Source organism: Dissoconium aciculare, assembly GCF_010015565.1.
Source record: "Dissoconium aciculare CBS 342.82 unplaced genomic scaffold K489scaffold_11, whole genome shotgun sequence".
Taxonomy (NCBI): domain Eukaryota; kingdom Fungi; phylum Ascomycota; class Dothideomycetes; order Mycosphaerellales; family Dissoconiaceae; genus Dissoconium; species Dissoconium aciculare.
Window position 1 is genome coordinate 64335 of NW_022984961.1, and position 26500 is coordinate 90834.

The following is a 26500-nucleotide window of genomic DNA, read 5'->3' on the forward strand; positions in this document are numbered from 1 at the left end:
GCGGACTATCATCCGACATGTAAGCGAGTTGTAAGTTGGAGGCCGGGGGTCTTGCGATTGCTGCAAGGGCGCCGTCCGTGCAGAGCAGACGCGGAGGAACATCACTCCGCGTCTACGTTAGCGCAAGATTCGTCGCCGTGGCACATCTTTCCCCCCGCGAAATTTTCTTGACTCAAAGTATCTTAATAATCAATATTCATGATTATTGTCCATTCAGGCCGGAATGAGTGATGGCGCCCGGTATTGCTAGCCAGCTCTCGCATTTTGTGGCTGTCCACATAATCCAGGGACTCTCGCACTAGGAGTTGTCATGCGCGCACAGCCTCCTGACTACATGTCGAGTGACGAACAGATTGTCGTAGGCAATACGAGGCGAGGCCGTGCCTGCTTGAGGGCACGTATTTCGCGACATGAGGCGAAGTGCCGAATCGAGAACCTTATTCCGCAAGAGTGAAGCTGGATTTTGCCAAATTCTGTTGCCGAAAGCATGTTTGTAATCATTTGTCCAGCGTCCAAACCTTCACCTCGCCGTCATCCCCTGTGCTGAGAATAACCTCTTCGTCAGCATGTCGGCGAGCTTTGTCCGAGCGTGGCGCCCAAGTGACGTGGTTGATTTCGAAAACATCGTGCGCATTCTCAATATCTGCGACGACAACCCATTTCGACAAAACATTGGAGATGGATGCGTCCGGGAGCGTTGTGTCGCCGTCTTGGGATGCTGTGATCCACCTTTCCTCGTATACCACAATCTTGCCGTCACTGCCTGTACTAACCACGCGGCCTGTCTTCTTGCTCCAGTTGATAGAGTAGATTGGCCGCTCGTGAACTTGCGGCAATCGCATCTCCTCAATCCATTCCTCCTCGAAGTCTCGGTTCTTCCAAATTGTGGGCATCTTGCCCTGGCCCGTTGGAGGCGCAGGTTTGTCAGATGGGACTTTTCGCCATATTCGAATAGTCAGGTCATCTGAACATGTGATGAGTCGAGGGCCGGCTTTTTCTCTTAGCTCTAACAACGCTTTCTGCTCGTCGGAGACTGAGCCTTCTGATGTGCTCAGGCCATTCCTCTCGGCACCCTCAAATTCGACCCACCACACTGTCCCCTTGTGCCCATTCAATAGCGTACAACAGGCCCAATCGTCGACGTCTTCCCTCCATAATCTTACGTTGTCATCGTAGCTTCCGCTGGCCAACAATTGTTCTGTTGGGTGCCACGCAACACATTTCACATCGCCTTCGTGCTCCTGCAGTACTGCCATAGTCTCGAAATTGTCGCCCTCCAACTCCTCCCAGATCCATATACTTTTGTCGCGACTACACGTGGCGAGAAGAGGTGCAGTCGGACAGAAAGTCACGCTCTTGATCTCGGAGTCGTGCCCGTCCAGAATGACTTCGAGACGCCATTCGTCATCCTCGTCGGCAGCATCAGGGTCTCCACCAGCCAATCCACCTGTGAAATCAATCTCTTGTGCATCACCTTTCAGTCCTCCGCCAGCGTTCTCCTCCCATCTCTTCCATATCGCGGCGCTGGCATCGAAGCTGCCGGTAACCAATACACTCTCGCCTAGGCTATTCGGCTTCCATGCGCATGTCCTTACTGAACGTTTGTGTGCACCGGATACGGTATTCAATTGTTGGAAGTTCTGTAGTGAGTAGATTCGCACTGTCTTGTCAGAGCATGCAGTCGCGACGATCGGTAGGTGTGGATGAGGAGTAGTGAGCCACGTGCGTGATGTGCACGGCGGGCTTAGCGATGTGAGTGGTTGGAGATCTGGCATTGCAACCGAATATTCCCGGTCGACGTGCTTAAAATGGGAGTGCTCTTTGTCGGGTTTATCTGTAGATTATTTAAATGCGTGGACGACAGTGAAATCTTTTGGTGCTGGTGAAAAATGTCCGCCCTACATTGATGACGCCAGCGGGGTGTGGGACATGAAGCGGGCGCGCTTCATGTCATCAATTGGCGACATTCAGGGTTGCCGAAACATCCCCATTGGGTTGCATGTCACGAGAGAACATCTCTCTTCACCCACAGCTCAGCCCCATTTGACTTTTGGAGACTTCAACTGGAGAACTTATGTTGGGTGCATTCCGCAGAGCCGCGACACACGGGATCACAAGACGGTCTTTCACGACATCGAAGACCATCATGGGTAAACAAGAATGGATGGTCATTTTGCCCGACAAACCAGGTGCACTGGACGCCAGAATGAAAGTGAGGAGGTAAGTTCCAATGTGAAAAAGCAGAGAATAGTTGTTCATGATCGTTGTTTGGAATCTGCATGAAAACTGACGCATCCTGGGTAGCGAGCACCTTAACAACATTAAACCTCACGTAGAAAGTGGTCTGGTCGTCTTGGGCGGCGCGAGTCTGGATGAACCGCTCCGAGAGGGCCAGAGCCCCAAGATTAATGGCAGTGTAATGATGGCTGAAGCCGATACAGTTGATGAGGTTTGGCAATGGGTCCGAAATGACATTTATTACACAACCGGAGTTTGGGATATTGAGAAGGTCAGAGCCATGTGTGGCAACCATTTGGACGAAAAGCTGATGAATAATACGAACAGATCCAGGTCTTCCCTTTCAAGAGCGCCGTGAGGCAGGCATTGCTGTGAGCAACAACCGGACACGTGGTTTTGATCTATCGGAATTTCCGTTTGAGCAGATGCAGGACTGGCCGAAGACATGGATTCATGAGCGTAATTGAATCCAACTCATGTGAATAAATACTTGTGCTTGGGTATCATGAACCATCTTGCAGCCCGGTCCAAACTCAGTCGGCGACGCCAGTAAGACATAACGATAGCACCCAGACTAGCGTTCTATCCTTTCCTTTTTTGAAGCCGAGCGAGTCTTGTAATGACAAAGTTGTGTCTCGAGCTCTGATAGAATCCCCACGCAACGCTGCGTTCTGGTCATGCTGCACTGCCACCCCGAAAAGGAAACCGCTCGTCAGACAGATTTGGAAGGCTGGGAATTCGATTGATGGTCTCTGGAGATCTTCGTTCAAGTCGTTGTTCGTAGCATGATTGAATGACTTCCAGAAGCGCGCCAGCTACTCGCTGCTCCTCGCCACAAATATTTGCCTTGTGATGCACCAGATGCAGTGCACTACAAAACCTCACTCGCCGAGCAATAGGCTCACCTGTACGATAGTTAGAATCTCAAAATAACATCATGTTTGCCTGTAATGAGGCACTCACCGCCATAGCGACACAGCATAAGCTAACATATGGACTTAATCTTTCGCCAATTCGCGCTGCACGCCAGAACGTGCCCAATGGTCTTAATAGCCGGATTAGCACACCAAGTGTTTGCAAAGCATTGATATGCTATCTCACCCAGCCTTGTTCCGATCTAGCCATGCTGGAAATACTCCGTGGAGGTATGTGCAGGAACAGATGAATAGCAGAACGACCATCAGAAGGGTCTGGAATTTGAGAATGCCGAGCATTTTGACGATCAGTTTGTTGGTCGCAGATAGATCTTGTGCGTTTCTGCAGCCTTTTCGTCATAAAATGACTTCGACGGCGAGTTGGTAACGCGATTGTGTGAAAATGGGCGTCTCGTAAAATGCCACGAGTCGTGGAATCGGGGACCCTGAATGAAGCTTCAACCATGGAGGCTCACTGGAAACGCAGGATCATGACTCAGCAATTTCGTCAACCAATGCACACACGCTTGTTGGAAGTGCAACAACTCGCCCGTTGACCACCACACCGCATGCTTGCTTCTGCTTGACATGTTCTCAGTATTGCCAACTTCGCGTATCGATTTCATCGCGCGGCAGAAGTGATAACGAATAGCGCGACTACACATCCATTCGAAACTCGGCCGTGAAGCTGCTTTAGGCACCTGGGCACTCTATCATGACAGAGCCACGCGCGCGTTTGCGCCAGAAGGGCCAGGTCTTCAATACGAACGACTGTGCGTGACATTCCCGTGCTTGAATGGTACTGTTGCTGTTACTGACTGTCACAAACAGTGTGCGAGCTACTATATGCTTTCGGCGACAGCCCGACACCCCTTCCAAACACCGCAGCTTGCCTAGACGAGATTCTGACCGACTTCATAATCGAAACATGCCATGCCGCAGCTCTATGCGCCAGTTACTCCCGACGCCAAAAAATAAAAGTGGATGACTTCCGATGGGTTCTCCGCCGTAATCCTATCATGCTGGGCAGAGTACAGGAGCAGCTTGCGAGAGGACGGCATATTCAAGAGCAAAGGAAGGGCGTTGACGTGGACCAATTGGGAGGCGGTGGCGGCGAAGTTGGCGGTTTGACTGCTATGGCTGGAATGGCGGGTGTTGAGGAAACCGAAATGAAGTACAAAGGTCCTGGTAGGGGGCGAAGAAAGAGAAAGGCGGAGGATGATGGGGCGACAAAGGCTCCTGCTCCAAAGAGAGCATCGAGCTGAATTCTGTTAACTCACGCGTGTTGTTCTGCGGGTTAGCGAAGGCGTCGGGAGTTTGCAAGGTCTGTCAATCACGCACGTCATACGATATTCGGGCATCTTCGAAAGTTTTCACATGCTGGACACAGCGTTTGCTAAAGTCAAAGGCTCCTCTGCTTGGAGCCATGAATCTAAATTGAGTAGTAGCTATTTTCTACTAAAGAAATCTTTCTTCAAACCCGACCAAGTCCTGCAAGTGCTGGCCTAGTCGCAAGGAAATGTCAAGGACTACTGCTCTCCTCGCCGGCCACCTTGGCCAGCTCCTGATCGTTGGTTTTGCTGACGGTCGCCTCTTTGACCACCCTTCTGATCTGTGTTGCCTGTCGCCTCGCCACCTGATGTCAAGGTCGCTGTCGCAAGACGGTTTGACAGGTCGATTTGTGTGCGGATTGTGTTGGCGAGGTATGAGACCAAAAGGACATCTTGAATGTGGTTGTTGCTGTAAGAAGGCAATTGTTAGCTTAGAGATCATACAGATTTTGAACAAAAATACGTACAAGTCCTTCTCGATCTCTTCTGAATCGACTTTGGGAGCAAGACTGAGCGTGTTGAGCAGGAATTGACCCAGAGCAGAACTGGGCTCAGCTTCCTCATCCAACACGTTTGAAACATAGGTGCTGACGCGCTCCAGCATCTCCAGAACATGTTCTATCGCCCGCTCCAGAGTCTCGATATCGGTGTGAACCGGATGTAATCTATCCTCACGATCTCGTGCAGCTGCAATCAATTCCAATCCGCTCTTCTCCGCATCTCCGTATTTGATCTCGTGCGGAACTGGAATGAATAGGCACGAATCTGCAGCACGTTCCGCTGTAACGCCAATGGGCGCGCTGATGTATGTACTGGCTGCAATATCCTGGCCTGGGACCGTCGAGACTGTGAGGTGAACTGCGGGGTGCGGGAATGTGCCTTCGCCTTGTTGCGAATAAAAGTTCTGAATCAATGCGCTGAAGGTGTTGAGCTCGCTGCTTGTCGCATACCATCCGATGAGGATCTCCTTGGGCGACGCTTTCAGGTGTAGTTCGAGCATGCGCTTTTGGTAGTCCATGTCCACCTCAACTTGCTCAGCAGTCTCTGTGTGGGGCACTGCGTAGCAATTCCGGATTTCGACCTCGGTTCCATCTTCTGATCTGACTCCTAAAAGTGTTCCGATGACTCGCTCTTGCTCTGCTGGTCGTCGAGAGGCATGGTCGAGAATTGAGAATAGAGCCTGTGGTTGAACAGTGACCGTCACTGGTGCAGTCGACGCGGTTTGTGTTGAGACGACAGCCGGAGCCAGCGGCCGGGCGAGATGCAGAAAGCTATCACCCATCTTCGCGTATGTGTTGGTGACTATCGTCGCACGCTCCGGGCAAAAGTTTCTCGTGATTCGGTATGCGCTCTCTCGCGATGATGTGCAGGGCGGGACACTCCGACGTCTTTAGTGGGCTGTGCCAAGAGTACATGACCGCAGCCAAACTTTAGACTTTGCGTATCGATAAGGGTTTCTACTGCTGGCACGCTAGGAGATCTAAAAAGTTTATTGCGACTTGCGTGCAGGTTGCATAAAACGTGAAAGAATAGAAAGATTCAATTTTTTAAACGCAATGGCTCCTTTTCGAGGTCGCGGCGGCAGAGGCAGAGGCGGGCGCGGTGGACGTGGATCAAATCGTGGAGGTCGAAGTCGAGGCAACTTCCATGGGCAATCCAATGGTGGCGACAGACTCGCAAGAAGCGGCATTCGAACAAGAAATGGTTACAAGAAATTCGACAGTCAACGAACCCGAGACCTTCCGGCCACTGAAGATGAAATTTCTCAGGACGATGATAGTGCTACCGACGATGATGAAGATGAGATCGACCAATCAGACATCAGCGAAGATGACGAGGAAGTGAAACCTGCTGTTCGTGCATATAACGTATTACTACAGTCATTTCATGGCGACGACGAGATCGACAGCCGGAAGTCAAAGCGGCGGAAAATTGAATTCCATGAGAAACCAGACACACTGCCAGAGGAAATTTTAGTAAATCAAGTTGACGAGGAAGGCGAAGATGATCGCGTCTTTGCTGAACCCGAAGGCGATGATGACGTGGAAGAAATTGATCATGAATCGACTGTCGATGAGGAAAGTCAAAATGACCCCTACGAATTTCATTTCAGTGCTGCTGGCGGTGATGGATTAGCTGCGCGTATTGATTTGGTCAAATCCGGACAATGGACGACACGAAAATCAGCAATTGGTTCGAACATAAGTAGGCATCATGCTTTTGTGGAACGCAGTGACCACAGCGCAGAGAAGGCGACTTTCAAGTCTATCAAAGACTTTTCTTTAAAGGAGAGACTTGTACTGCCTGCCATGAAGCATATCCCGACCCTCAGCGATTTCGAGCGCAGAATTGCAACAGATCTGCTCAACTATACCGACGCACTCGTGAGCACTCGAACAGTCAATAATGCAGAGAGCTTACGCAAACTGTCATGTCTGCACGCAGTGAATCACGTCCTCAAAGGTCGCGATAGAGTTCTCAAGAACAATGACAAAATCAGCCATCTCGAGGAGTCAGTGCAGCATGAGTTCCGCGATCAAGGATTTGTCCGCCCTAAAGTACTCATCTTATGTGAGACAAGACAAACTGCTGCAAGATTCGCCGATTGTGTCACGAGATCATTTGAGCCTGACCAGAAAGAGAACAAATCTCGATTTGATGATTCTTTCACTGCTCCCATCGATGAAGAAACGACACACATGCCGGAGGATTATCGCGAAGTATTCGACGGGAACAACGACAACAATTTCCTCACCGCGATCAAGTTCACAAGAAAGAGCATGAAGTTTTACTCGGCATTTTACAGCAGTGATATCATTCTCGCATCTCCACTCGGCTTACGGCGCATAATCGAGAATGAAGATATCAAAAAACGGGATTACGACTTCTTGTCTTCGATCGAGATCGTCATTGTCGATCAGGCGGATGCGATGCAGATGCAAAACTGGGAGAACGTCGAGGTTGTCTTCAAACACCTGAATTTGCAATTGAAGGAAGCGCACGGCTGTGATTTCAGTCGAGTCCGAAATTGGTACCTCGATGGGAATGCCAAATTCATCCGACAAACTGTTGTCTTCGGCGCCTACTTGACCCCTGAGATGAACAGATTGTACAACCAAGATATGAACAACATTGTCGGAAAGGCAAAGTACACTCGCAGCCATGTCGGTGCCATCGCAGATCTTACCGGATTGGGTTTCAAGCAGACATTTTCACGATTCGAATGTTCAAATCCAGCCTTAGACCCAGACGCTCGATTCAAATACTTCACATCGGCCGTCCTGCCCGCTCTGCTCCGCCTGCCAAAGCCAGCAGACGGCGCACCGGGAATTCTAGTCTTTATCCCTTCGTACTTTGACTTTTTGCGACTGCGAAATTACTTCGCGACCTCAGACGTGACCGAGAATATCAGCTTCGGGGCTATCAACGATTACTCTGAAGTATCCAACCAGCGCCGCGCGAGATCTCATTTCCTGTCAGGAAGACATAGCATCTTGCTTTACACGCAGCGTGCGCATCATTTCTTCCGGCTCAAGATTCGCGGTGTGAAACGCATGGTGCTGTATGGCTTGCCTGACAACGACATTTTCTATCGCGAATTTGTGGAGGGCTTCATCGGTACGAGTGTTAGTGAGGCGCGTGTCTCTGAGAAACAGGCTAGTATCAGGAGTTTGTTCTCGAAATGGGATGGGTTGAAGTTGGAGAGGATTGTAGGCACGGAGAGAGTGAAAAGTATGCTGGCTGGGGCGGGGGACACTTTTGATTTTGTCTAATTCATAGATGTTTTAAAAAGGAATGGTGAAGGGCAGAATTAAGTCTGTAGTATGATTTATCATGATTGTACATTATTGTTACAGCTCACTCGTAAGCGAGCTAAGTCGGCATTCATTTCATCGTGACATTATCCACCGTTGATATCGCAACTCACATCCCCATGATGTGCCCGTGGTCCTCATGCTTGTAAGCCTCAACAGGCGCCACTGCAAGATCACTCCCCTCACTCACATCGATGCGTCCCAGCACCACAGCCTGCGCAGCCGCCTCCACAAGGTCCTCAAAGTAAGCCTGAGAGTTCACCTCACCAGAGTCATCGTACTTCTCCAGGAGAGGTTTCAGGGTGAGCTTGACACACATCCGTGTGGTCTTCAGCTGCTGTGAGAAGCCATTCCACCGCATGATGGCCTTGAACACGGCGTGGACAAGTTCCATCGCGAAAGGGTGGTGGACGAAAGTCGTGCTGCGCCGTCCGCAGGTCGAGATGAAGCGGTGCCACCACCAGCGCCAGAGAACCATGCGAGCGTTCTCGACGTTCACGCGGCGGAGTGTGAGTTCGTCGTGGCTGGGGATCACCACGCGCGAGTATGCCACCACGCCGTAGCCCCAGCAGCGCAAGTCGACTTGCGGTCGAAAGATCTCCGCACGGCGGGAGAAGATGTCGGCGATTTCCCGCGTGGCGAAGATGATGTCGCGGCGATCGCCGTGCTTGTTGAGACCGTCGTGGTATATTTTCACCCAGCCTTCGCGTGAGATAAATCGCTCGAGAAGGTCGGTGTCACGGGTTATGTATTGTGCTCTTGGGAGAGCGGGGAGGTCCTCTTCATCCTCGGCGGAGTCTTGGTTGAGAGAGTTCACGTCGTCGTCTTGGTTCGCGTTGGTGAACATTTCTCGCCTGCAAAACGGGCAGGTGTTGTTGCTGGTGAACCAGACTTGTATGCAGCTTTCACACAAAATGTGTGAGTCGTGGATTGTGAGTGCACGACGCTGAGGTGGAGGTGAGATCGGGCTACGCGCCCGAATTGTGTAGTGTGAGGATTTCTCACGTGTGCGCGCTGGTGATCTTGATCTGCGTCTTGAAAGTTGTGAGGTTGGGACGTACATCTGCTCGTAGCAAATAGTGCACAAGGGGTTTTCCAACCTCAATGGGCTCCTGGTGGAATCATTCACCTGGGAGAGGAAACTCGCACGGGAGAGGGTAGTCGCCATGCTGTGAGTTAACTTGACGGATGTTGTGATATGGCTTCACAGGAGATGTGCTTTGAGCTTGTTGAGCAATGCCACAAGTGTGACGCAACTGCCCAAGAGCACCTGCGTGATATGAATTGTGAAAATGGAGTTGTGATGTGAATGTGGTTTGCAATATGATAGCACAAGTTTAAAGGGGGTCACTGTTAACAAACTGTGACTTGAATCTTTCAACGTGAGATGTGATACTGCATGAAAACATTCTGGCAATGGCATGCCCAGCGCGGCCTGATATACCATCGGGGAGAGGAATAATATTGCGAATAAAAATTATTGGGAATATTTTTGTGTTGGAGGATCGCGTCCGCTTGCCCACGTTTCCAAAAAATATTCGGAATTTCCCAGCGTCAGGCGTGGGAACTTGTTCGACGAGATTCGAGAATTTGGTCTGCGTTGTTTTCCTGGTTCACGCCCGTGACAGCCGAATCTATGATGCTCACCTTCCATCCGTTTCGTGTTTATTGCCGAAGATAAGACGGCCTCCAGGTCAATGAAGCAGGACTGTCTGGCCGTCGTAGAGGCGCGTCAGGGTTGGTGTCATCCCCGAAAAAGCACACAGATGCCTTGATCATGGCCGGCAGTCGCCTCTCGCTATCCTAATGAACGTGCATATTGTTATAGTGAGCGCGCAATTAGATGTCGTGTACAGTAATCATAAGCCGTCCTGAGTGTTGGCCGACTTGCCAATGGTGCAGATCGACAGGACCAGCCCAGATCGTTCTCGGACTACTCGCAATTTATAGGGTGCTTGAGAAATTCGGCCTCCACTGTGAGAACGATAAATTGTCAATACGACCATCGCTTTCGAGTTTTGTCTTTCCAAATTCTTTGCTTTCTCCCGCGACTTGAGAACGGCCAGGAGCCATGTGCAAACCGACCACAACTTCTTCATATGTTCGAGCCCAATGATTGGCGGAAGTTGCCTGTTCAGCTTTGTTAGTCAGTAATGAAGCCTTGAGTCACGAGTATCGTTATGGAGACTGAGCGTTCTAGGGAGATAGTGTGGCGTGATCTGGGCTTCAATCCTCAAGTGGTAGTTGAGTTGGAACAGACATCTAACACCAGTAGACTACAATTGTCTTGTTGCCGGGCAATGATGACAGCGATTCTTGGATGCAGATGCGGAAAGGCGGGCGAAACAATTACTTTGGTGACTTCTTCACAGATTTCGCCGGGACTGTATATATCGATGAATCAGTGGGCTCGAAATGGAATGCCGGTCCTGAGAGAAAATTAAAGAAAATAGCGAAGAGCGCTGAGGTCAGTTGCGATAATACATTTTGAGTTGTACATATTGTAAGCTTCGCAATGGGGCTTCCATGCGGTATCGTTGATCGAGAAGTATGGATGTGAATGATCAGTGTCCGCTGATCTTTCTGGAACTGCGGATGGTCCGCGAATGGTGACTTGTTCTGTGTCGTCTCGCCTGTTGACACAGCCTACCTCCAACCGTCGACAGCAAGTCAAAGTAGGACATAGCCCCACTTGTTCAGAGCCGATATTTGTACCTGTTGATTTGTTCCGCCTGTCGCTTCTGTGAGGAACAATGTCTGGTGAGAGGATTTCCCTCGTCGTCCTCCTCCCCAAATGCAGATGCACAACGGGCAATGCGCGTGTGTGTTCGTGAAAGTATCAAACTGTTTCATCGACTTCGCAGCAGTTCAGGATAGACTCTCCTCTTCTTGATCTCTTCAACGCCCTCGTCGCCCTTGTCGTGCAGATCCTTGAATTTCTTGACCATCTCATGTAAATCCTCGTCGCCATTTTTCCGGAACCGCGTCACCTTCATGATGTTGTGTGCTGTCATATCCGTGATTTCAAATTCACGGTTCTCCTCCTCTGCCTGGCTCTGACCGAAGGCGATTGTCCGCGCAGTAAGCGCAAGGCGCATGTCCTTGGGTCCGTCTACGAGCTCGAGAATGGCGGAGGGCGCTTGATCCTCCTTCTCGGGCTCTATCCGAAGCACTCGGGTGTATCCTCCAGGTCTGTCCGCATATCGTTTTCCAAGTTTGTTGAAAAGAATGGGCATGACTATTTCGGGCTCCTTCATGCATTCAAAGTCAGCCTCTGATCTTCATCTCCATAACTTCTCTCACGTACAAAGACTTTGCCCATCGCACTAAGTCTTGATGCCTGTGTGTCACGCTTCGCAAGTGTGATAAGCTTTTCCGCCCATCGCTGGGCCTCTTTCGCCTTGTGCCATGTTGTCGATATTGATTCGTGTTTGAACAGCGATGTGACAAGATTTCGTAGGAGAGCTTTTCGATGTGCGGAGTCGCGACCGAGCGTTCTGTATCTCATCAATCCACCAGCCATGTTTGCGATGAGTCTGTGATAATTCAAATAGATGGGAGGACGTGATCAAATGAGCATCTCGAAAGTCTGGACGCCAAGAACGATCGAGTGCAGCGAGCGATTGAAGATCCGGAGATCATCCCCTTTCGGCAGTTTGCGGACCAGCTCGCCGACAAGCTCTCAACACCAACGTTCTCGAGGCGTACTTCGTTTACAGGATAGAAGGTACTTCACGTCGCAAATAAGTCTACGCAGGAGACATTGAAGCTATGGGCTTCACCACCGGCTTGGTATGTTCCTTCGTGTCGCATCATCGCTTTGATACTGACATGATTGCAGCTCGGCGGCTTTACGCTCACAGCTTCGGTACTTTACCTCTCAGCGCAATACCACACACGGAATCGCATCAACCAGGCAGCGTTGATCAAGCAGCAGGCTGCTGTCCTCAACAACATTGTCGACCCTCAACCTCTACCTCCACCGCCGCCATTCCGTGAAGTACGCGGCGGAACGTGGGAGACCGCAAAAGACAAATGGAATGCAGAATTGGAGAACGGAGTGCGGAGGTTACAGAGCGTGGACTGGAACGCGGTACAGGATAATATTGAGGAGACTGTGAGCGCGCTATACAGGAAGGCATTTGTGAAGGCACGAGAGGTGATCCCGGATCCGCCTAAATGAGTTTGCTGTCTGGGAAGACGGATTGATTCGACCGAGGCCTGTTGATCCCTTGTCCCGCCTACGGTTTGGGGTTTTGTGCGACCCTGCCAGCATGCAGCAAATCTTTTCACAAACGTGGCACTTCGCCTCGCAGTACACAGATAAGCCGCGCAAGTTCTGTTCGGTGCAGGACAGCAAAATGTTCTGGTATGCGCTGGCGGATTTTTTCTGTCGAAACGCCTTGATGTGCTCTCGGGATGTGACACTCGAAATTGTCATATCGCAGTATCCCTGCTTTCTCAATACGCTCATACAAATAGACACAATCAAACGTGAAATTTCCATGATGACTCGGTTCTTATCATTCTTCGCGCGCGCTCGAGCAGCTTGGTTATTTTGTCGAACTCAGGTTGATCGTCAGAATGGACACTCCTGAAAGTATGCTGGACGAGCACGAGTGAGCAACATCAGAGGTCTAGACTACGGATCTTTAACTTAACATACCATTAGCCATGGCCAAACAGAAGCACTCGTCCCGATAGAGCGCGAAATGGCCTTCGTGATCATGAATCTCAAGTATTCATTCTGGACAACACGCGAACGGGCATTCGTCTTCGCTCGAATGTTCCATCACGACTTACGGCAGCAATTCTACGCCATGAGTGACCTGCAAGAATACGAAATTGCCGAAGACATTGAAGAAGACCTGGCCGCAGAATGGAATGGATACGTATTGAACTGGGAGGATCACAGAAGCGAAATTTGCAATGATGCAGTGACGAGGGGACCTTTCCTGGAAGAAGAGGCAGATGTTGAGAATCATGCTCGAGATCTGAATATTCGGGTCTGTGATGCTCCGGGGGCAGGGAAATGATGGCAATAACCTAGGCACGATTACCCAGGTACAATCATGTACTTTGAGCCTTGGTACACTGTTGGCTTGTTGAAACATGACGGACGGACAAACGATCGACCTTGACAGAAGTTTGTTCATGGCTGCAGTTCACAATAAGCAAGGTCATTGTCCGAACGATGCGGAATAGACCAGCCACCAGTAGAATAAACGCAACAATGACATTCACCTCGTCTATTTGTGAGTATCTGCGGATAGTCGGAACAGGCCGAGTTCGTGTGGTTGTTGGAAATCAGCGATCCGCGGGTGTCGCTTTCAATTGCACGTAGGGCGCGTATGACGTACGCACAAAAGCATCATCATTTACAACTCGAAATACGACCTTGACATTTCTCGGCTTTTCATTCATAAGAACAACTATACCGACCTAGGAAGGCAATAAATCATTATTGCAACAACCAGATCTTCAACAAGCAAGAAACTCATGATGTCGCTGCCCAAGACGTTCCCTCTCAAAGCTGCCAATGGCACCACTATCGAGATACCCTCGGTGGGCTACGGCACCTGGTCCTCAGGCGAGAACGACTGGGCCAAGGATGCCACCCTCACCGCACTGAAGGAAGGTTACCGACACATCGATGGAGCATGGATGTACGGTGTAGACGAATCCGTCGGCGCTGCGATCAAAGAGTCCGGCATTCCCCGCGAGGAGATTTTCGTCAGTGAGTTTCAAGTGTTATACCAGTCAATAAATGAGACACGAGGACTGTAGATGTTGATTCATGCGTGGAACAGCATCAAAAGCATGGCCGAACTTCTTCGCTCCGGAGAACGTGGAGATCTGCCTCGACCATGTCCTCAAAGCAACGCAGTTGGATTATATCGACCTCTTCCTCGTTCACTGGCCCGTCACTTTCAAGCCTATATCACGTGAAGCTCTCCTCAAAGCGCAAACCGGCCACGGAAAGTCCCAGGAGGACAAGGGTATTCTCCAGGAGAATGGTGCTATAGTCGTGGATTGGGGACACACCTCCACACCGATCGCAAGAAAGGCTGGCCATGAGGGAAGTTTCGTCCCGACATGGAAGGCAATGCAAGAGCTCGTGAAGAAAGGCAAAGTGCGCGCGATCGGCGTATCGAATTTCTCCATCGCCGACATCGAAGAGCTCCTGCCGCATTCAAAGGAGATTCCCATCTCATGTAATCAGATCGAAGTCCACCCTTGGCTGCCGCAGACGGAATTGATCGAATTCGCTCGCAAGCATGATATTCTCACAACGTGCTATTCACCATTCGCGGGCCAGAAGAAAGACGGTCAGACACTTTTGAAGGATGGGACGGTCCTCGCGCTGGCGGAGAAGAATGGGATGGATGTCGGGCAGATTTTGCAGAGCTGGGCTGTGCAGAGGGGCACTGTGCCGTTGGGAAAGAGTGCTACCCCGAGTAGGATTAAGAGCAATCTTCAGGTTAGGAAATTGTCGGATGAAGACTTCAAGGCGTTGGATGCGCTGAAGCTTGAGGGCGATGAGGGAAGGACCGTCAATCCATCAAAGACTTGGGGTGTGGCTCTTTATTAGAAGCATATCTCATCGGAAATTCGTTGACAGGCATTATTCTAATAGCTTCAGTCGAGAGAAGTATCTCACGCCGCTCTAAGGGTTGTAGATCCTGTTCCAATCCAAAAGTCATCATGAAGCAATAAAGCAACGACAGCTCAGGACCAACAAAAAGGTGGAACCATTCACAAACCAAATAAGAAATTCACAATTGAAGCCCGAAACGTAGTCGTCACAAATCCTCCCTTTTTGCTCCTCACCGCCCGGGGAAACAAATTCACTCGTCAAATCTTCGGCGTCGGCACCGCAACCTTGTGATGCTCGCACGTACTCAACGGCGCTCCATCGCTGACCCTCTTCATAGTGGCCCTCTGGAGACTCAGACTCTTGCCCGCGGCCACCACCTCGATTTCACAGAGAACCTCGAGTCCCACGGGCGCAGGTCTCAGATAACTAACATTCAACGTCCGACTGACGCCCGCGCCGACCCAGAAGTCCGGCGTACAGACGGTCTGGAAGACCACACTGGTCAGCATGTCGTAGATCGCGGCCTGGGCGCCGCCGTGCAGGTTGTCGCCGCCATTGCAGTAGAAGATGTCGACGGTGAATGTGAAGGCCGCGGTGACGGTTTGCGGGCTGGTTTGGTGGAAGGATACCGGGATCAGTTTTGGGTCTTTCATGAAGCGGGAGAGAAAGCGGGCTTCGCCTCGCTCGGGCAGGCTGAGAAGCGCTTTGAGTTTCTCGAGGCCCGGCAGGGATTGGTAGGTTGGGTGGGCGATTATTGTCCACCAGGTCAGGTCGCTGGTGTCGAATGAGGCGGCCATTTTACCTGCTTTTCTTTTTTTTCTTGGAGGTGTGCCTAAGTTCTTGGGAATTGTTTTTATGAAACTTGCTTGGGCAGTGCGTTCTAGTCTATTGTTTGAATTCTCAACTTTTTCCTTGCTATTTCCGGATCGATGTATCGGTGGCTAGTTCTTGGAAACAGTTTTGATATGTAGGCGGTTCGCAACAGCACTATTTCAGGAGCATACATGGCACGGTAGTGGTCTGTATGCCACCGTAGGGCAAGGGTCGCAATATTGCCTGTCTGGAACCAATTATTAGCCGAGGTTGTTCCTGTTGCGCCATCGGAGAGCGCTCCAGCGACAGGGCTCTGTTGACACTTCACGAAGACAACCCTAGTGATACAGAGATCCATGGATGGATATTTTGTGGTTATGGCCAGTATTCTAGGACCCCAGATTTGTACATGATATGTAGATATCCAGGCCCGTGAGCATTGCATAGAAAACCTCCATAACGCAGAGTGAGCCATGAAAACTGGCAACATCGAGGACAAATCGTGATGGTTTGTTCGTTCTGCCAATTGGGACCTCATAAGATCACAACATGATCAGCAACTCATGCACCGCGGCTGATGTACAAGATGCTCGGGCGAGGAAGAAAGCAATGCGATGCGATGCGATGAGATGCGACGTCTTACTGGGACCATGATCAGATCCAGCCCGAAATATGACCGTTGAGCATTTCGAGGTCTCGGCGGCACGTCCGCAGGCGCGTCATCGATTGATCGTCAAACCATGTGGCAGACTACGCGTGGAACTCTCCGAGTAGGACTGCATTCTGTCGGTGTCGGTGTAAAATTCCAAAGGTATCTGTCATCGACAATCGTAATAACAACGAGCGCATATCGTATGGATATATATGCCGGATACTTCTTCTGTGCGCCGGGGTTCCGCCGGAATAGGTGCACTTCTTCTTCATCATCAAGCATCATCCGATATCGTTCTAGCCGGATTCATGCCTGCGCCGTCGAAAATTCCTGCTGCGGGTCAAGCAACCACCACCACCACCACGTTTACCCGCTTTCTCCACACACGCGATCACATTCGGACGCTAAACCAGATCTGCCCAGGTGCTATCAGTCAGTGCAAATGGAGGCGGGCGATTCGATGTCCAGAGTGCATCATGACTCTCTGCAACTCAATGCTCGTCATGTCTTTGTTGTTCCTGCACCGTTCTTCACCAAGTCGTGGATTCCCTAGACCCATGACTTCTGACAGCAGAGATCAATCCGCCAGTCCATCAACATGAGCTTGCCACCCAGAACTGGGTCCATCACGGACAACAAAGACGCTTTAGTCGATGTGCAGATGGAGCGTCTGACGCGTCAAGATCATACAGTCCGAACCGCCTCTCCAAAAGTCGACGATCGCTTCGGACGACCCGGAGTCGACGCCAATGGCTTCCTGACCGCAACACGGACAGGTCCCGTCCGTCCTCTCTCCCCCGACACACTGTCCGATTTCTCATTTCATGAATATGATCAACCTACGCCACCCACCACATCGTCATCAAGACGGCCACTGACAACCCAAAATTGGCGGGTCCGCTTCCGAGCCTTCTATCTCCACAATCTGGGACTTCTCTACATGCTGATCGCCCAGCTCTTCGGCACTGTGATGAACGTGATGACCCGCCTCCTCGAAGTCCAAGCCAACCAAGGAAAGGGGATGCATCCTCTCCAGATTCTCTTCACGCGCATGGCGCTCACCATCGTCTGCGGATGCACATACATGTACGTGACCAAGACGCCACATTTCCCCTTCGGCGCGCCCGAAGTCCGTAGACTCCTAGTGTTGCGGGGTTTCGCGGGCTTCTTTGGTGTGTTCGGGATGTACTATTCCCTGATGTATTTGCCTTTGGCCGAGGCGACGGTCATCACGTTTCTGGCGCCGGGATTGGCGAGTTGGGCGTGTTCAATTCTCTTAAGTGAACCCTTCACCCGGACGGAGAAGATTGGAGGTTTAGTCTCGATGGCAGGAGTCGTCCTGATTGCTAGACCGGCGACGATCTTCCAAGTTTTCGGACAGACCCATGCCGCCGTCCATTCAGATAAGGCGAAAGTGATGATCGCGGATGGAGATGTCTCGGAAGTCGTCGCACGAATGGCCGTAGGCGATCTGGACAGTGTTACGCCGCTGCAAAGGCTCAGCGCTGTTGGCGTCGCCATGCTGGGAGTCCTTGGTGCCGCCACTGCCTACACCGTCCTTCGCTGGATCGGGAAACGAGCACATCCGCTCATCAGCGTGAATTACTTCGCGAGCACTACTTTTGTCGTATGCTTAATACTTCAAATTGCTCTGCCGGAGGTGGGATTCTTGCTCCCGACTGACCTGAAAGATTGGAGTTACCTCATCTTCCTGGGAGTTTGCGGATTTATCATGGTATGTACAATGACGATCCTCGAAACGCTTCGATGGAAAAATTCGGACAACAGACACTGATTAAAATTGAATGAACAGCAATACCTCCTCGTCTCCGCCCTAGCGTACGAGAAGTCATCTCGCGCCACCAACTTGATCTATGTACAAATGCTGTTCGCCCTCGGCGCCGACCGACTGGTCTTTGGCCACTCTCCCGGTTTGCTGTCCATTCTAGGCTCAAGTCTGATTCTAGGCTCGGCAATGGTCGTCGCCCTACAGAAGAGTGTCGGGAAAGCTGCTAGTCCAGATTATGGCGATGCCGGAGGAGCGGGAGATGAGGAAAGTCAGATGAGTCTAATCAGTGGAGATCATCCCGCGGAGCATGTCGTTGCGCCGATGACTGCTGGCAGATAGAATTTGAGGGGCATGTTTATGATATGTTTAGATTGCGGGGATTGATCTGCTTTGAATATCCATGAATGTCGATAGAAAGACGAAACAAGGAAGAATTGACATCAATGCACTCTGTCCACGCCCGACCTTAGAAGTCCAAAACCTGGCGTGCCTGGATTAATCAGGTACATACAACCCTAAGACCTGAACGCGCTGGGCGGGCGCCGGGTGGCACTTCTACGTCACCGGCCGGACAGACGAGCTCGATAAAGTTGCTTCTCGGACGAACTCGAACCGGACGAATTCGAAACATCATTCACCGGACGAGCTCCGGACTCCACCGGACGAGTCTTCAGGTGTGGAATTGTCTTTCATGAGTGTCAAGAGATGACTTCGATAAGGCCTCCTGCATGAATTGGAACATTTCCGGGGTTAAAAGTAAATCCGAAATATGAATAGTAATCGCATTCTGCTCATCGCTTAACTATGGCAATGGCGTTGTAGGCTGCATTGTCAATCTCTCTAGAACTCTGATTTGCACTGTAGCGGAGTCCACGTTTCCTTCCACTCCATAACGACACCATCAAACAAGTGAACAAACAAGAACCCATAATCATGGCGCCATCCACCATCCACCAAGTCCCCAAAGCCATCTACCGACGCCTCGGTGCCTCCGGCCTACGCGTTTCCGTGCCCATCCTCGGCGCAATGTCCCTCGGCGACGCGCGCTGGCAACCCTGGGTGCTCGAAGAATCCGAAGCCCTGCCGCTCCTGAAAGCCGCCTATGATCGAGGCATCACGACTTGGGACACAGCCAACGTCTACAGCAACGGACGCTCCGAAGAACTCATTGCCGCCGCGATCGCAAAATACTCCCTCCCGCGCCACAAACTCGTCCTGCTGACCAAATGCTGCGGGACGGTGCGCGAGGGCAACGATCCCGAGACGTTGGCGCTCAAAGACATCGATAACACGGCGGATTACATCAACCAGAGGGGTTTGTCCCGCGCGGGGATTTTCAATGCCGTCGAGGCGAGTCTGAAGAGGCTGGGGACGGATTACATCGATTTGTTGCAGATCCATCGGTTTGATAAGACCGTGCCGATCGAGGAGACGATGAAGGCGCTGCATGATCTTGTGCAGAGTGGCAAGGTGAGGTACATCGGTGCGAGTAGCATGTGGGCGACGCAGTTTGCGAGGATGCAGTGGTGTGCGGAGAAACATGGGTGGACGAAGTTTATTAGGTGAGCTTTCCCCCTCGCTTACTTTCCCTTTAGTTCTTCTTCTACTTGCATGGTTGAAAAGACTAGCGGGCTCTCTTCAAATTCGGAGAGGATCCGGAGAAAACCCTCAGGGGAGAAAAAGAACGTCTCATTGTATGGAAGCACGTTCTTTGTCTGAAAGGAAAAAGCTAACTCTCCAAAGCATGCAAAACTGTTACCACCTCCTCTACCGCGAAGAAGAGCGCGAAATGATCCGCTTCTGCCACGAAACCGGCGTCGGACTCATCCCCTGGGGACCGCTCGCTCACGGCGCGCTCGCGCGACCGCTCACCTCCGCCAGCAGCACCATCCGCTCCGAGAACCAGCCCGCGCCGAGCGACGCCGACGCCGAGATCATCGGACGCGTGAGCGAAATTGCGGAGAAGAAAAGTTGGCCGATGAGCCATGTCGCGCTGGCGTGGATCAATGCGAGGATCGCGAGTCCGATTATCGGGTTTAGTAGTGTGGAGCGGATGGAGGAGGCTATTGCGGCGAATGGGAAGGTTTTGACGGTGGAGGAGGAAGCGTTCTTGGAGGAGAAGTACCGAGCTAAGGAGGTTTTTGGCTTTGATACTTCGAGGCCGCATGTTAGGATCCATGAGTGAGTGATGAGAATTGTGGCTGGGTATGAGATGGAAGGGGATGTGGATGCACTTATTTCGTACTGTCTATCTTCATATCATTGTTGATGGAAATGCAAAGCATGGATTCAGCAACTTCGCGTTGGGCTTCGGAGCTATGACGCCGAGCGAGTGTTACGCAAGAACTTGGTTGATCAAAGGTAGGTACACGGCAGTCTGCGACACATGTGGACTCGCAGACTAGTCCTGCAGCACAAGTCGTAAGTGTAAGCAGCTCGATTGAGAAGTTTAGCAACTTGCACTTCAATTTCATCGTGATACATCCACAGGTCTGCCACTGGACTCCTTCTCAACGACTGCCAAACTCTTGAAAGCGCTCCGTGACGTCGCGAAAGCTCTCCGCTCACGCTTTCTCGACGGCAATATCCTACATCGAGACGTCAGCCGAGGGAATATCATCATATCGACAGGAAGTCGAATCAATCCCGAGGCTCCGACGGGAATTCTGATCGACTTGGAAAGGGCTCTTGATCTCCGTCATGAGACCGCCAAAGAACTGGATCCTCGGATCGCAAGGACTCCATGCCATCGGCATACTGTGAAATAATGTCCACAGCTACTGGCACGGTCTTGAACCGCTCTTCTACGTATTTCTATGGGTCGCAATCTGTTGTAATGGCAAAGAATGCACAGACCTTCCTCCGCCTCATGGTCGTCTACAAGGCTGGCTGGGGATGAAATGGCGGCAGGTGCGCGATCAGAAATGGGAATATTTGCAACCGCAGGCGTTTCTCACAATGGTCGAGGAGGAATTCAATGTTCCCCTCGTTCGCTGATACCGCTCGCCCTCCAGCTTCACCGAGTGTTGTTTCCCATCGGGGAAGGGGGCTTGTTCTATGGCACCGATGAGGAGCCGGATGCTGTGCGTAAGTTGTATGCGGATACGATTGCGGCTTTTGAGGAGCATGTGTAGTCTAGCAATTGAGACACTGACCATACGCTTTGCTACGGCGTCAACAGACAATGACTGCACGCGTGTTGTGGTCGGATTTTGATTCAATTGAAGCTTTGGAACTATTACTTCCACCCTCCTCCTTTCAAGCGCTCTATATTAGTTTTGAATGAGAGATCCAGAAAAGATGCGAAAGTCATTGAATGCAATCCATTAAGTAGAAATATCGTAATCCCATCGTTTACATCCAAAAAATCCCCCGAGATCGCCGCGCTGTCTAGAAACAAAATGGCGACACAAGATTAAATCAAACACCCCGAGATCAATTATTCTCCACATCTTTCTCTCCCTTGTTCTTCTTCTCCTCCTTCTTATCCGCCTCGTCCTTCTTCTTCCCGCCTTTCGGCATCCTCACAAGCCAATACAACGCCACGGCGGCGAAGACGTTGAAAATAATGTACGCCCAAATGATGCCAAAGTTCCTCCAGCGGTCACCATACGAGATACCCAACTGCGCCAGGAAAACATTCGTGTCGTCATAAGTGCAGTAGGAGCACATGTCGGTGTTGTTCGGATCCTGAAGGTATCCGCCCGCGACGGACATGTACGGCTGCATGTAGTCGCGACAGGTGGCGCCGTTGGCGGGGCGGAAGGAGACGAATTCGTTGTCGGCGCAGTAGGTCTTGGTGTTGGCCAGGCCGGTGGCGAGGAAGCCGCCGACGAAGTAGGTGAAGGGGCTGAGGCGGTACATGAAGATCCAGAAGCCCGGGAGGGATTGCGCGGTGGCGAGGACACCGCAGAAGATGAGGGTAAGGGTGAACATCAGGTTGGCGATATTTCCACCGTTTTCGGCGGTGTCGATGCCTGCGATGACCATGTTGGTGAAGGTTGAGGTGAAGAGCAGGAATTGCCACATGAAGAGGAAGAACAGTGCTCCGCGCTCGGCGATGGCGCCGCTGGGGATGGCGTTGTTGTACAGGCCGACGGGGTAGTAGTAGCAGAAGAACATGATGACGGCCATCAGGCTGTTCCAGGGCAGTTCGACAACGATGTTGGAGATCATGAAAGCCTTCCAGGAGTAAGTCTTAGAGGGACGCTCGCGGACTTCGTAGAGGGATCGTTGGGTGACGAAGTGCGGCATGATCTGTTGGACCAGCTGACCGAAGATCGTGAAGGTCATGAAGATGGACAACATCTGGTTCTGCAATCCCTGGTGCGTAAGCGGGGATTTGTAGAAGATGAAGCCGATGAAGAGGGACGAGAGCAGACAGAGAGCGAATTTCGAGTAGATGTACGAGGGTGTGCGCCAGTATTGTTGGAAGACTCGGATCGTGACCTCCCACAGCTGAGTACCAAACGGCGCGGCAAATTCGCGGTAACTCTCCTTGTCGTTGGGGCTAGCCGAGGGCTCGGTTTTTTCAGGACGCTCTTGCTTGAGGCGTTCGAGTTCTTTGTGAACGTCTTGGTATTCGGGACTGTCGCGCCAGATTTGGTGCCAGTCTTTGTCGGTGGAGGTTCCCGGTGCGGCTCCAATGACTTCCAACATCCATTCGGCAGGGTTGGCATCATTGGGGCAAGCATGGCTGCCGTTGCGTTCGAAATAAGAGGACAGAACGTGAGAATTTTCTCCAATCTCGCCAAAGTAGACGGTACGGCCACCCTTGGCGAGGAACAGGAGTCGATCGAAACGCTGGAACAACATGGCTGAAGGCTGGTGGATGGTGCAGAGAATAGCTTGTCCGGAGTTCTTGAGCTTTTCCATCAAGTCGCAAATAGCCCAGGAAGTCTGAGAGTCAAGACCTGAAGTGGGCTCATCCAAGAAGAGAAGCAGCTCCGGTTTGGCAGCAAGTTCGACACCGATGGTCAAACGCTTGCGCTGTTCAACGTTGAGACCTTCACCAGGAACACCGACCACGGCATCTGCGTATTCTTCCATATCCAAAAGTCGGATGACTTCGTCGACATATTCGAGTTTCTCCTTGCGAGAGACATGCTTTGGCTGACGGAGAAGTGCGCTGAAGTTGAGAGCTTCACGAACGGTAGTGGTCTGGAGATGAAGATCCTGCTGTTGAACGTATCCGGTCTTGCGCTGGAATGACGAGTCACGTTGGCGGCCATCGACCAGCATATCGCCAGTGATGACACCCATCGTGACACGAGTGGCGAGAACATCGAGAAGAGTCGTCTTGCCGGCACCGGATACACCCATCAAAGCAGTGAGAGTACCAGGCTTGACCCAGCCATCAACGTGGTCGAGAATACGACGTTCTTCGCTCTTGATTTTGATATCGTAGCAGACGTCTTTCCAGCTGAAGATCGCTGTCTGCTTCTGAATGATGTCAGTAGCCTCAGTGTGAGTTTCTTTCTTTCCCAGAGCAGCGCCATCACCAGCATCAGCAGTCTCCTCGTCAGACCTCTTCTCCTTGAGCGAAGCGGGAGTGTGGCCCATGCGGAAAACGAGAACTTCGCCCTTGGACTTTTGAGCACTGACGAGCTCGGTGGCAGCAAGGTAGCAGAACATGAGTCCGATCATGAATGCAAAGATGATTCCCACGTTGCGCCACTTGTTGATTGGCTGGTACTGGTAGGCGGACATGATGTAATTCGCGCCTTCAACATAGGGCAATCCTGGAGATGATCCAACAGCAGAGCACACTTGAGTCTGATCTTGAAGGTTACCGTAGACTGGTACACGATCACTGCAAACGTAGTTGCGTCCTGAAAACTCATTGATCATGAGTGCTTCAAACCCGTATGCAACGGGGTCGATATAATTGATCCATCGACACCAGCCGAGCATGTAGTTGACAGGAATTGCGAAACCAGTAAATATGACAATAGCCAAGATAATGATTGCAGCGGGAGCCATAGCCTGTGAGAGGGTCCTTGAAACCGAAGCGATGGTCCGGAACATCATGCTCATAGTCAAGGTCAAGATGAAGCTGATAAAGACGAAGAAGAAGAAGGCACCGGGTTCCCGACGAAGGTTGGCCATGAAGTAGACGGTAAGGTTGAACACGATGGCGTTCAATACTTTATACGGCAAGTCCGTCAGCATCGATGCAAATGCCTCAGCACTAGGGTGGTACAGAGCATAACGATCTTGCTTCTCGACGATTGGGCGTTGAGCGTAGAGTGTGAGGATTTCCAAAGCGGAGCCGAAAGCGTTCATCAAGATGGCGAAGAATAGGACAGCGGCGCGTTGGTAGAAGGAACTTGTAGATACTTCCAGATTGTAGAACACTGATCCTATGACGAGTGCCATGGCGAAATTACCGAAGAGCTGGCTGAAGGTCAAGGAAGGGTCGGCGCGCAGACGCTTGAAGCCACGCCAGAGACAAAGTTGGACCTGTTGTGGGTAGGAGAGGGTGTAAGGAGACTTGAGACGTTGTTGTTTCGACTTTTGAGCTTTTCGGCTCTCGACGAAGTCTTGGTATGCCTGACCCTCGAATGGGAAACGCTTGTCATAAGCATCGATCTGCTTGAGGAGGTGCTCGCGCTCTTTGCTTTCTTTCCAAGCCTGAGCAAATTCATCAGGAGTACGAGGAACACGATTTTCGAAACCCTCCTTGACCACACGCTCTTGAGAAGATGTCATGGAAGTCAAGAAATCGGCAGTGGTCTGTCGATCAGGGCAGACGAAGCCAAGGTTCTCGAAATACCTGCGTGCGTGCGTAGTGGTACCGAAGTAGATTTGACGACCTTCATACAAGACAATCGCCTTGTCAAATTGGTCGAAAGCCGCCTGTGGGGCTTGGTAGATGGCGACCATGGCGGCACAGCCCTGAAGTTCGGTGCTGAGGCGAACGGATTTACAGAACTCAATGGCGTTGGCAGAATCTAGACCACGAGTGGAATTGTCCCAAGCTTGGATGACTGCACCGCTCAGCGCAGCTTCGGCGATGGTCACACGCTTGCGCTCACCACCAGAGACACCTCGGACGTAGTCATTACCCACGCGAGTATTGATGGTATGGCTGATGCCAAAAGTCGCCATGATGACATCGCGAAGGTGAGTGGACCACTCCTGCTTGCTGTAACCATTGGGAATCATCCGAGGAGCTCTTGCGCGAGCAGCGAAGTCCAGGGTATCGCCAACAGTCATCATAGGGAAGTGCACATCAACTTCGGCTGTGTAGATAGCTTCACCTCGGAAGTATTTGTGCATTTTCTTGGTGGGAATGCCTTGGTAGTTGACGTAAGACTCGTCGTTGACATTGAAGCCGTGTGTCTCTCCGGTGAGTGCCTTGAGGAAAGTCGAGCAGCCAGATCCAGGAGGGCCTAGAACGACCAGCATCTCTCCACTCTCAACGACACCTTCGAAGTCACGCAGGATATCAATCCGGCGTGGCTTGCTGAGACCGAGGACCTTCTTCGTGAGGCCAACGGTCTCCAGCCAGATGTTACCAACATCTTTTTGATAGTCGGTGGCATTTCCGAAGCCGTGAGCTCCAAAGTTGCGGAAGGCAAAGCCGCCGGTACGCAGAGGAGTTCGGCCGTCATCGCGGTTGAGCTTGATCATACTCTTGACCCATTCTCTCGCGCGGAAGTTCGGCGAGTGCGGGTCCAGGGCAGAATCCTTCTCGGCTTCAAAAGGGTTGCTAGGGACATTGTTGAAGGTCGGCCTCCGGCTCAAGGTGAGAGCTAGATCGGCGATGGTCTGGTTCTCTTCCGCGTAGTACTCATCGTCGGATGTCTCGAATTTGGCTGGAGGCGTCTCGGCATCCTCCAAGCCTTGTTTGGCCAACTCGGACTGCTCGAGAGGCGTGGGATGATCCGAATTCAATTCGGGGATCGTTGCGGTCTGAGGAATTGCGGGAGAAGATTGAACGCCTTGGGAGACGGATTTGCTTCGCGTCCGGCTGAGGGAAGGCGTTAAACTTGGTCTTCTAGATGAGTTGGATTGGCGTTCCAATTCGTGGTCCATCAAACTCGGGCGACGGCCATAGCCGGTCGAACCAGCACCGGCTTGCTCTGCGGTGCGGTCATAATTTCCAAACAGGAAATTGCCCACGAGGGACATAATGGCGGTGACGGACTACCGCGATCGATGAAAGACGCGTTTGCTTCTCAGAAATCACGGTTGGTGTTAATGAATTGTGTTGGTCGTTGATGGACGGAATCACGATAGGTGAAGACCCTGTCGCGATCGTGATTGCTGAAAACTGAGAAGGATGAGGATTGTAGGAGAATTACAAAGTGAAGAGGGATGGGTTTTGCATTTATTCTTAATCCAT

General features: G+C 51.4%; 15 protein-coding genes across 15 annotated transcripts; 7 read left to right on the forward strand and 8 right to left on the reverse strand.

Annotated features, from left to right (window-relative positions):
• Positions 1-299: 299 nt before the first annotated feature.
• Positions 300-1898, reverse strand: K489DRAFT_45449 (putative cytosolic iron-sulfur protein assembly protein 1). Its single transcript, XM_033608627.1, has one exon. The coding sequence runs from the start codon at positions 1773-1775 to the stop codon at positions 498-500; it is 1278 nt and encodes a 425-aa protein (XP_033457094.1). The 5' UTR covers positions 1776-1898; the 3' UTR covers positions 300-497.
• A 248-nt stretch (positions 1899-2146) lies between these two features.
• K489DRAFT_372612 (uncharacterized protein) lies at positions 2147-2596 on the forward strand (the record flags this gene model as incomplete). The annotated part of the gene is made up of 2 exons (XM_033603350.1): positions 2147-2220; positions 2305-2596. 2 exons carry the CDS (start codon positions 2147-2149, stop codon positions 2594-2596), a joined length of 366 nt encoding a protein of 121 aa, XP_033457095.1.
• A 566-nt stretch (positions 2597-3162) lies between these two features.
• Positions 3163-3452, reverse strand: K489DRAFT_324451 (DUF1242-domain-containing protein; the record flags this gene model as incomplete). Its single annotated transcript, XM_033601759.1, has 2 exons — positions 3163-3283; positions 3340-3452. The coding sequence occupies 2 exons, from the start codon at positions 3450-3452 to the stop codon at positions 3163-3165; spliced, it is 234 nt and encodes a 77-aa protein (XP_033457096.1).
• Positions 3453-3867: 415 nt separating this feature from the next.
• K489DRAFT_343014 (transcription initiation factor IID, 18 kDa subunit) lies at positions 3868-4249 on the forward strand (the record flags this gene model as incomplete). The annotated part of the gene is made up of 2 exons (XM_033602299.1): positions 3868-3925; positions 3984-4249. Coding segments are annotated over 2 exons (324 nt in total), but the record flags the coding sequence as incomplete, so codon positions are not given.
• Positions 4250-4294: 45 nt separating this feature from the next.
• K489DRAFT_361517 (Mov34-domain-containing protein) lies at positions 4295-5859 on the reverse strand. Its single transcript, XM_033602636.1, has 2 exons — positions 4951-5859; positions 4295-4892 (listed from the first exon to the last, which is right to left on the reverse strand). Exons 1-2 carry the CDS (start codon positions 5763-5765, stop codon positions 4682-4684), a joined length of 1026 nt encoding a protein of 341 aa, XP_033457098.1. The 5' UTR covers positions 5766-5859; the 3' UTR covers positions 4295-4681.
• Positions 5860-6008: 149 nt separating this feature from the next.
• K489DRAFT_382821 (DUF1253-domain-containing protein) lies at positions 6009-8384 on the forward strand. Its single transcript, XM_033605466.1, has one exon. The coding sequence runs from the start codon at positions 6040-6042 to the stop codon at positions 8254-8256; it is 2217 nt and encodes a 738-aa protein (XP_033457099.1). The 5' UTR covers positions 6009-6039; the 3' UTR covers positions 8257-8384.
• On the reverse strand, positions 8314-9590 carry K489DRAFT_45535 (uncharacterized protein). Its single transcript, XM_033608629.1, has one exon. The coding sequence runs from the start codon at positions 9464-9466 to the stop codon at positions 8408-8410; it is 1059 nt and encodes a 352-aa protein (XP_033457100.1). The 5' UTR covers positions 9467-9590; the 3' UTR covers positions 8314-8407.
• Positions 9591-11147: 1557 nt separating this feature from the next.
• On the reverse strand, positions 11148-11821 carry K489DRAFT_412088 (ribosomal protein L17; the record flags this gene model as incomplete). The annotated part of the gene is made up of 2 exons (XM_033607887.1): positions 11148-11549; positions 11606-11821. The coding sequence occupies 2 exons, from the start codon at positions 11819-11821 to the stop codon at positions 11148-11150; spliced, it is 618 nt and encodes a 205-aa protein (XP_033457101.1).
• A 154-nt stretch (positions 11822-11975) lies between these two features.
• On the forward strand, positions 11976-12809 carry K489DRAFT_433548 (uncharacterized protein). Its single transcript, XM_033608519.1, has 2 exons — positions 11976-12090; positions 12140-12809. Exons 1-2 carry the CDS (start codon positions 12070-12072, stop codon positions 12479-12481), a joined length of 363 nt encoding a protein of 120 aa, XP_033457102.1. The 5' UTR covers positions 11976-12069; the 3' UTR covers positions 12482-12809.
• A 991-nt stretch (positions 12810-13800) lies between these two features.
• Positions 13801-14890, forward strand: K489DRAFT_412090 (Aldo/keto reductase; the record flags this gene model as incomplete). Its single annotated transcript, XM_033607888.1, has 2 exons — positions 13801-14035; positions 14109-14890. 2 exons carry the CDS (start codon positions 13801-13803, stop codon positions 14888-14890), a joined length of 1017 nt encoding a protein of 338 aa, XP_033457103.1.
• Positions 14891-15153: 263 nt separating this feature from the next.
• On the reverse strand, positions 15154-15549 carry K489DRAFT_324514 (uncharacterized protein; the record flags this gene model as incomplete). The annotated part of the gene is made up of 1 exon (XM_033601766.1): positions 15154-15549. One exon carries the CDS (start codon positions 15547-15549, stop codon positions 15154-15156), a length of 396 nt encoding a protein of 131 aa, XP_033457104.1.
• A 181-nt stretch (positions 15550-15730) lies between these two features.
• On the reverse strand, positions 15731-16337 carry K489DRAFT_45579 (uncharacterized protein). Its single transcript, XM_033608630.1, has one exon. The coding sequence runs from the start codon at positions 16245-16247 to the stop codon at positions 15777-15779; it is 471 nt and encodes a 156-aa protein (XP_033457105.1). The 5' UTR covers positions 16248-16337; the 3' UTR covers positions 15731-15776.
• Positions 16338-17301: 964 nt separating this feature from the next.
• K489DRAFT_390210 (uncharacterized protein) lies at positions 17302-18489 on the forward strand (the record flags this gene model as incomplete). The annotated part of the gene is made up of 2 exons (XM_033606578.1): positions 17302-18096; positions 18175-18489. 2 exons carry the CDS (start codon positions 17302-17304, stop codon positions 18487-18489), a joined length of 1110 nt encoding a protein of 369 aa, XP_033457106.1.
• A 375-nt stretch (positions 18490-18864) lies between these two features.
• K489DRAFT_395947 (Aldo/keto reductase) lies at positions 18865-20381 on the forward strand. Its single transcript, XM_033606857.1, has 2 exons — positions 18865-19712; positions 19894-20381. Exons 1-2 carry the CDS (start codon positions 19084-19086, stop codon positions 20333-20335), a joined length of 1071 nt encoding a protein of 356 aa, XP_033457107.1. The 5' UTR covers positions 18865-19083; the 3' UTR covers positions 20336-20381.
• Positions 20382-21585: 1204 nt separating this feature from the next.
• Positions 21586-26190, reverse strand: K489DRAFT_324495 (ATP-binding cassette multidrug transporter; the record flags this gene model as incomplete). Its single annotated transcript, XM_033601763.1, has 1 exon — positions 21586-26190. The coding sequence occupies one exon, from the start codon at positions 26188-26190 to the stop codon at positions 21586-21588; it is 4605 nt and encodes a 1534-aa protein (XP_033457108.1).
• Positions 26191-26500: the final 310 nt, after the last annotated feature.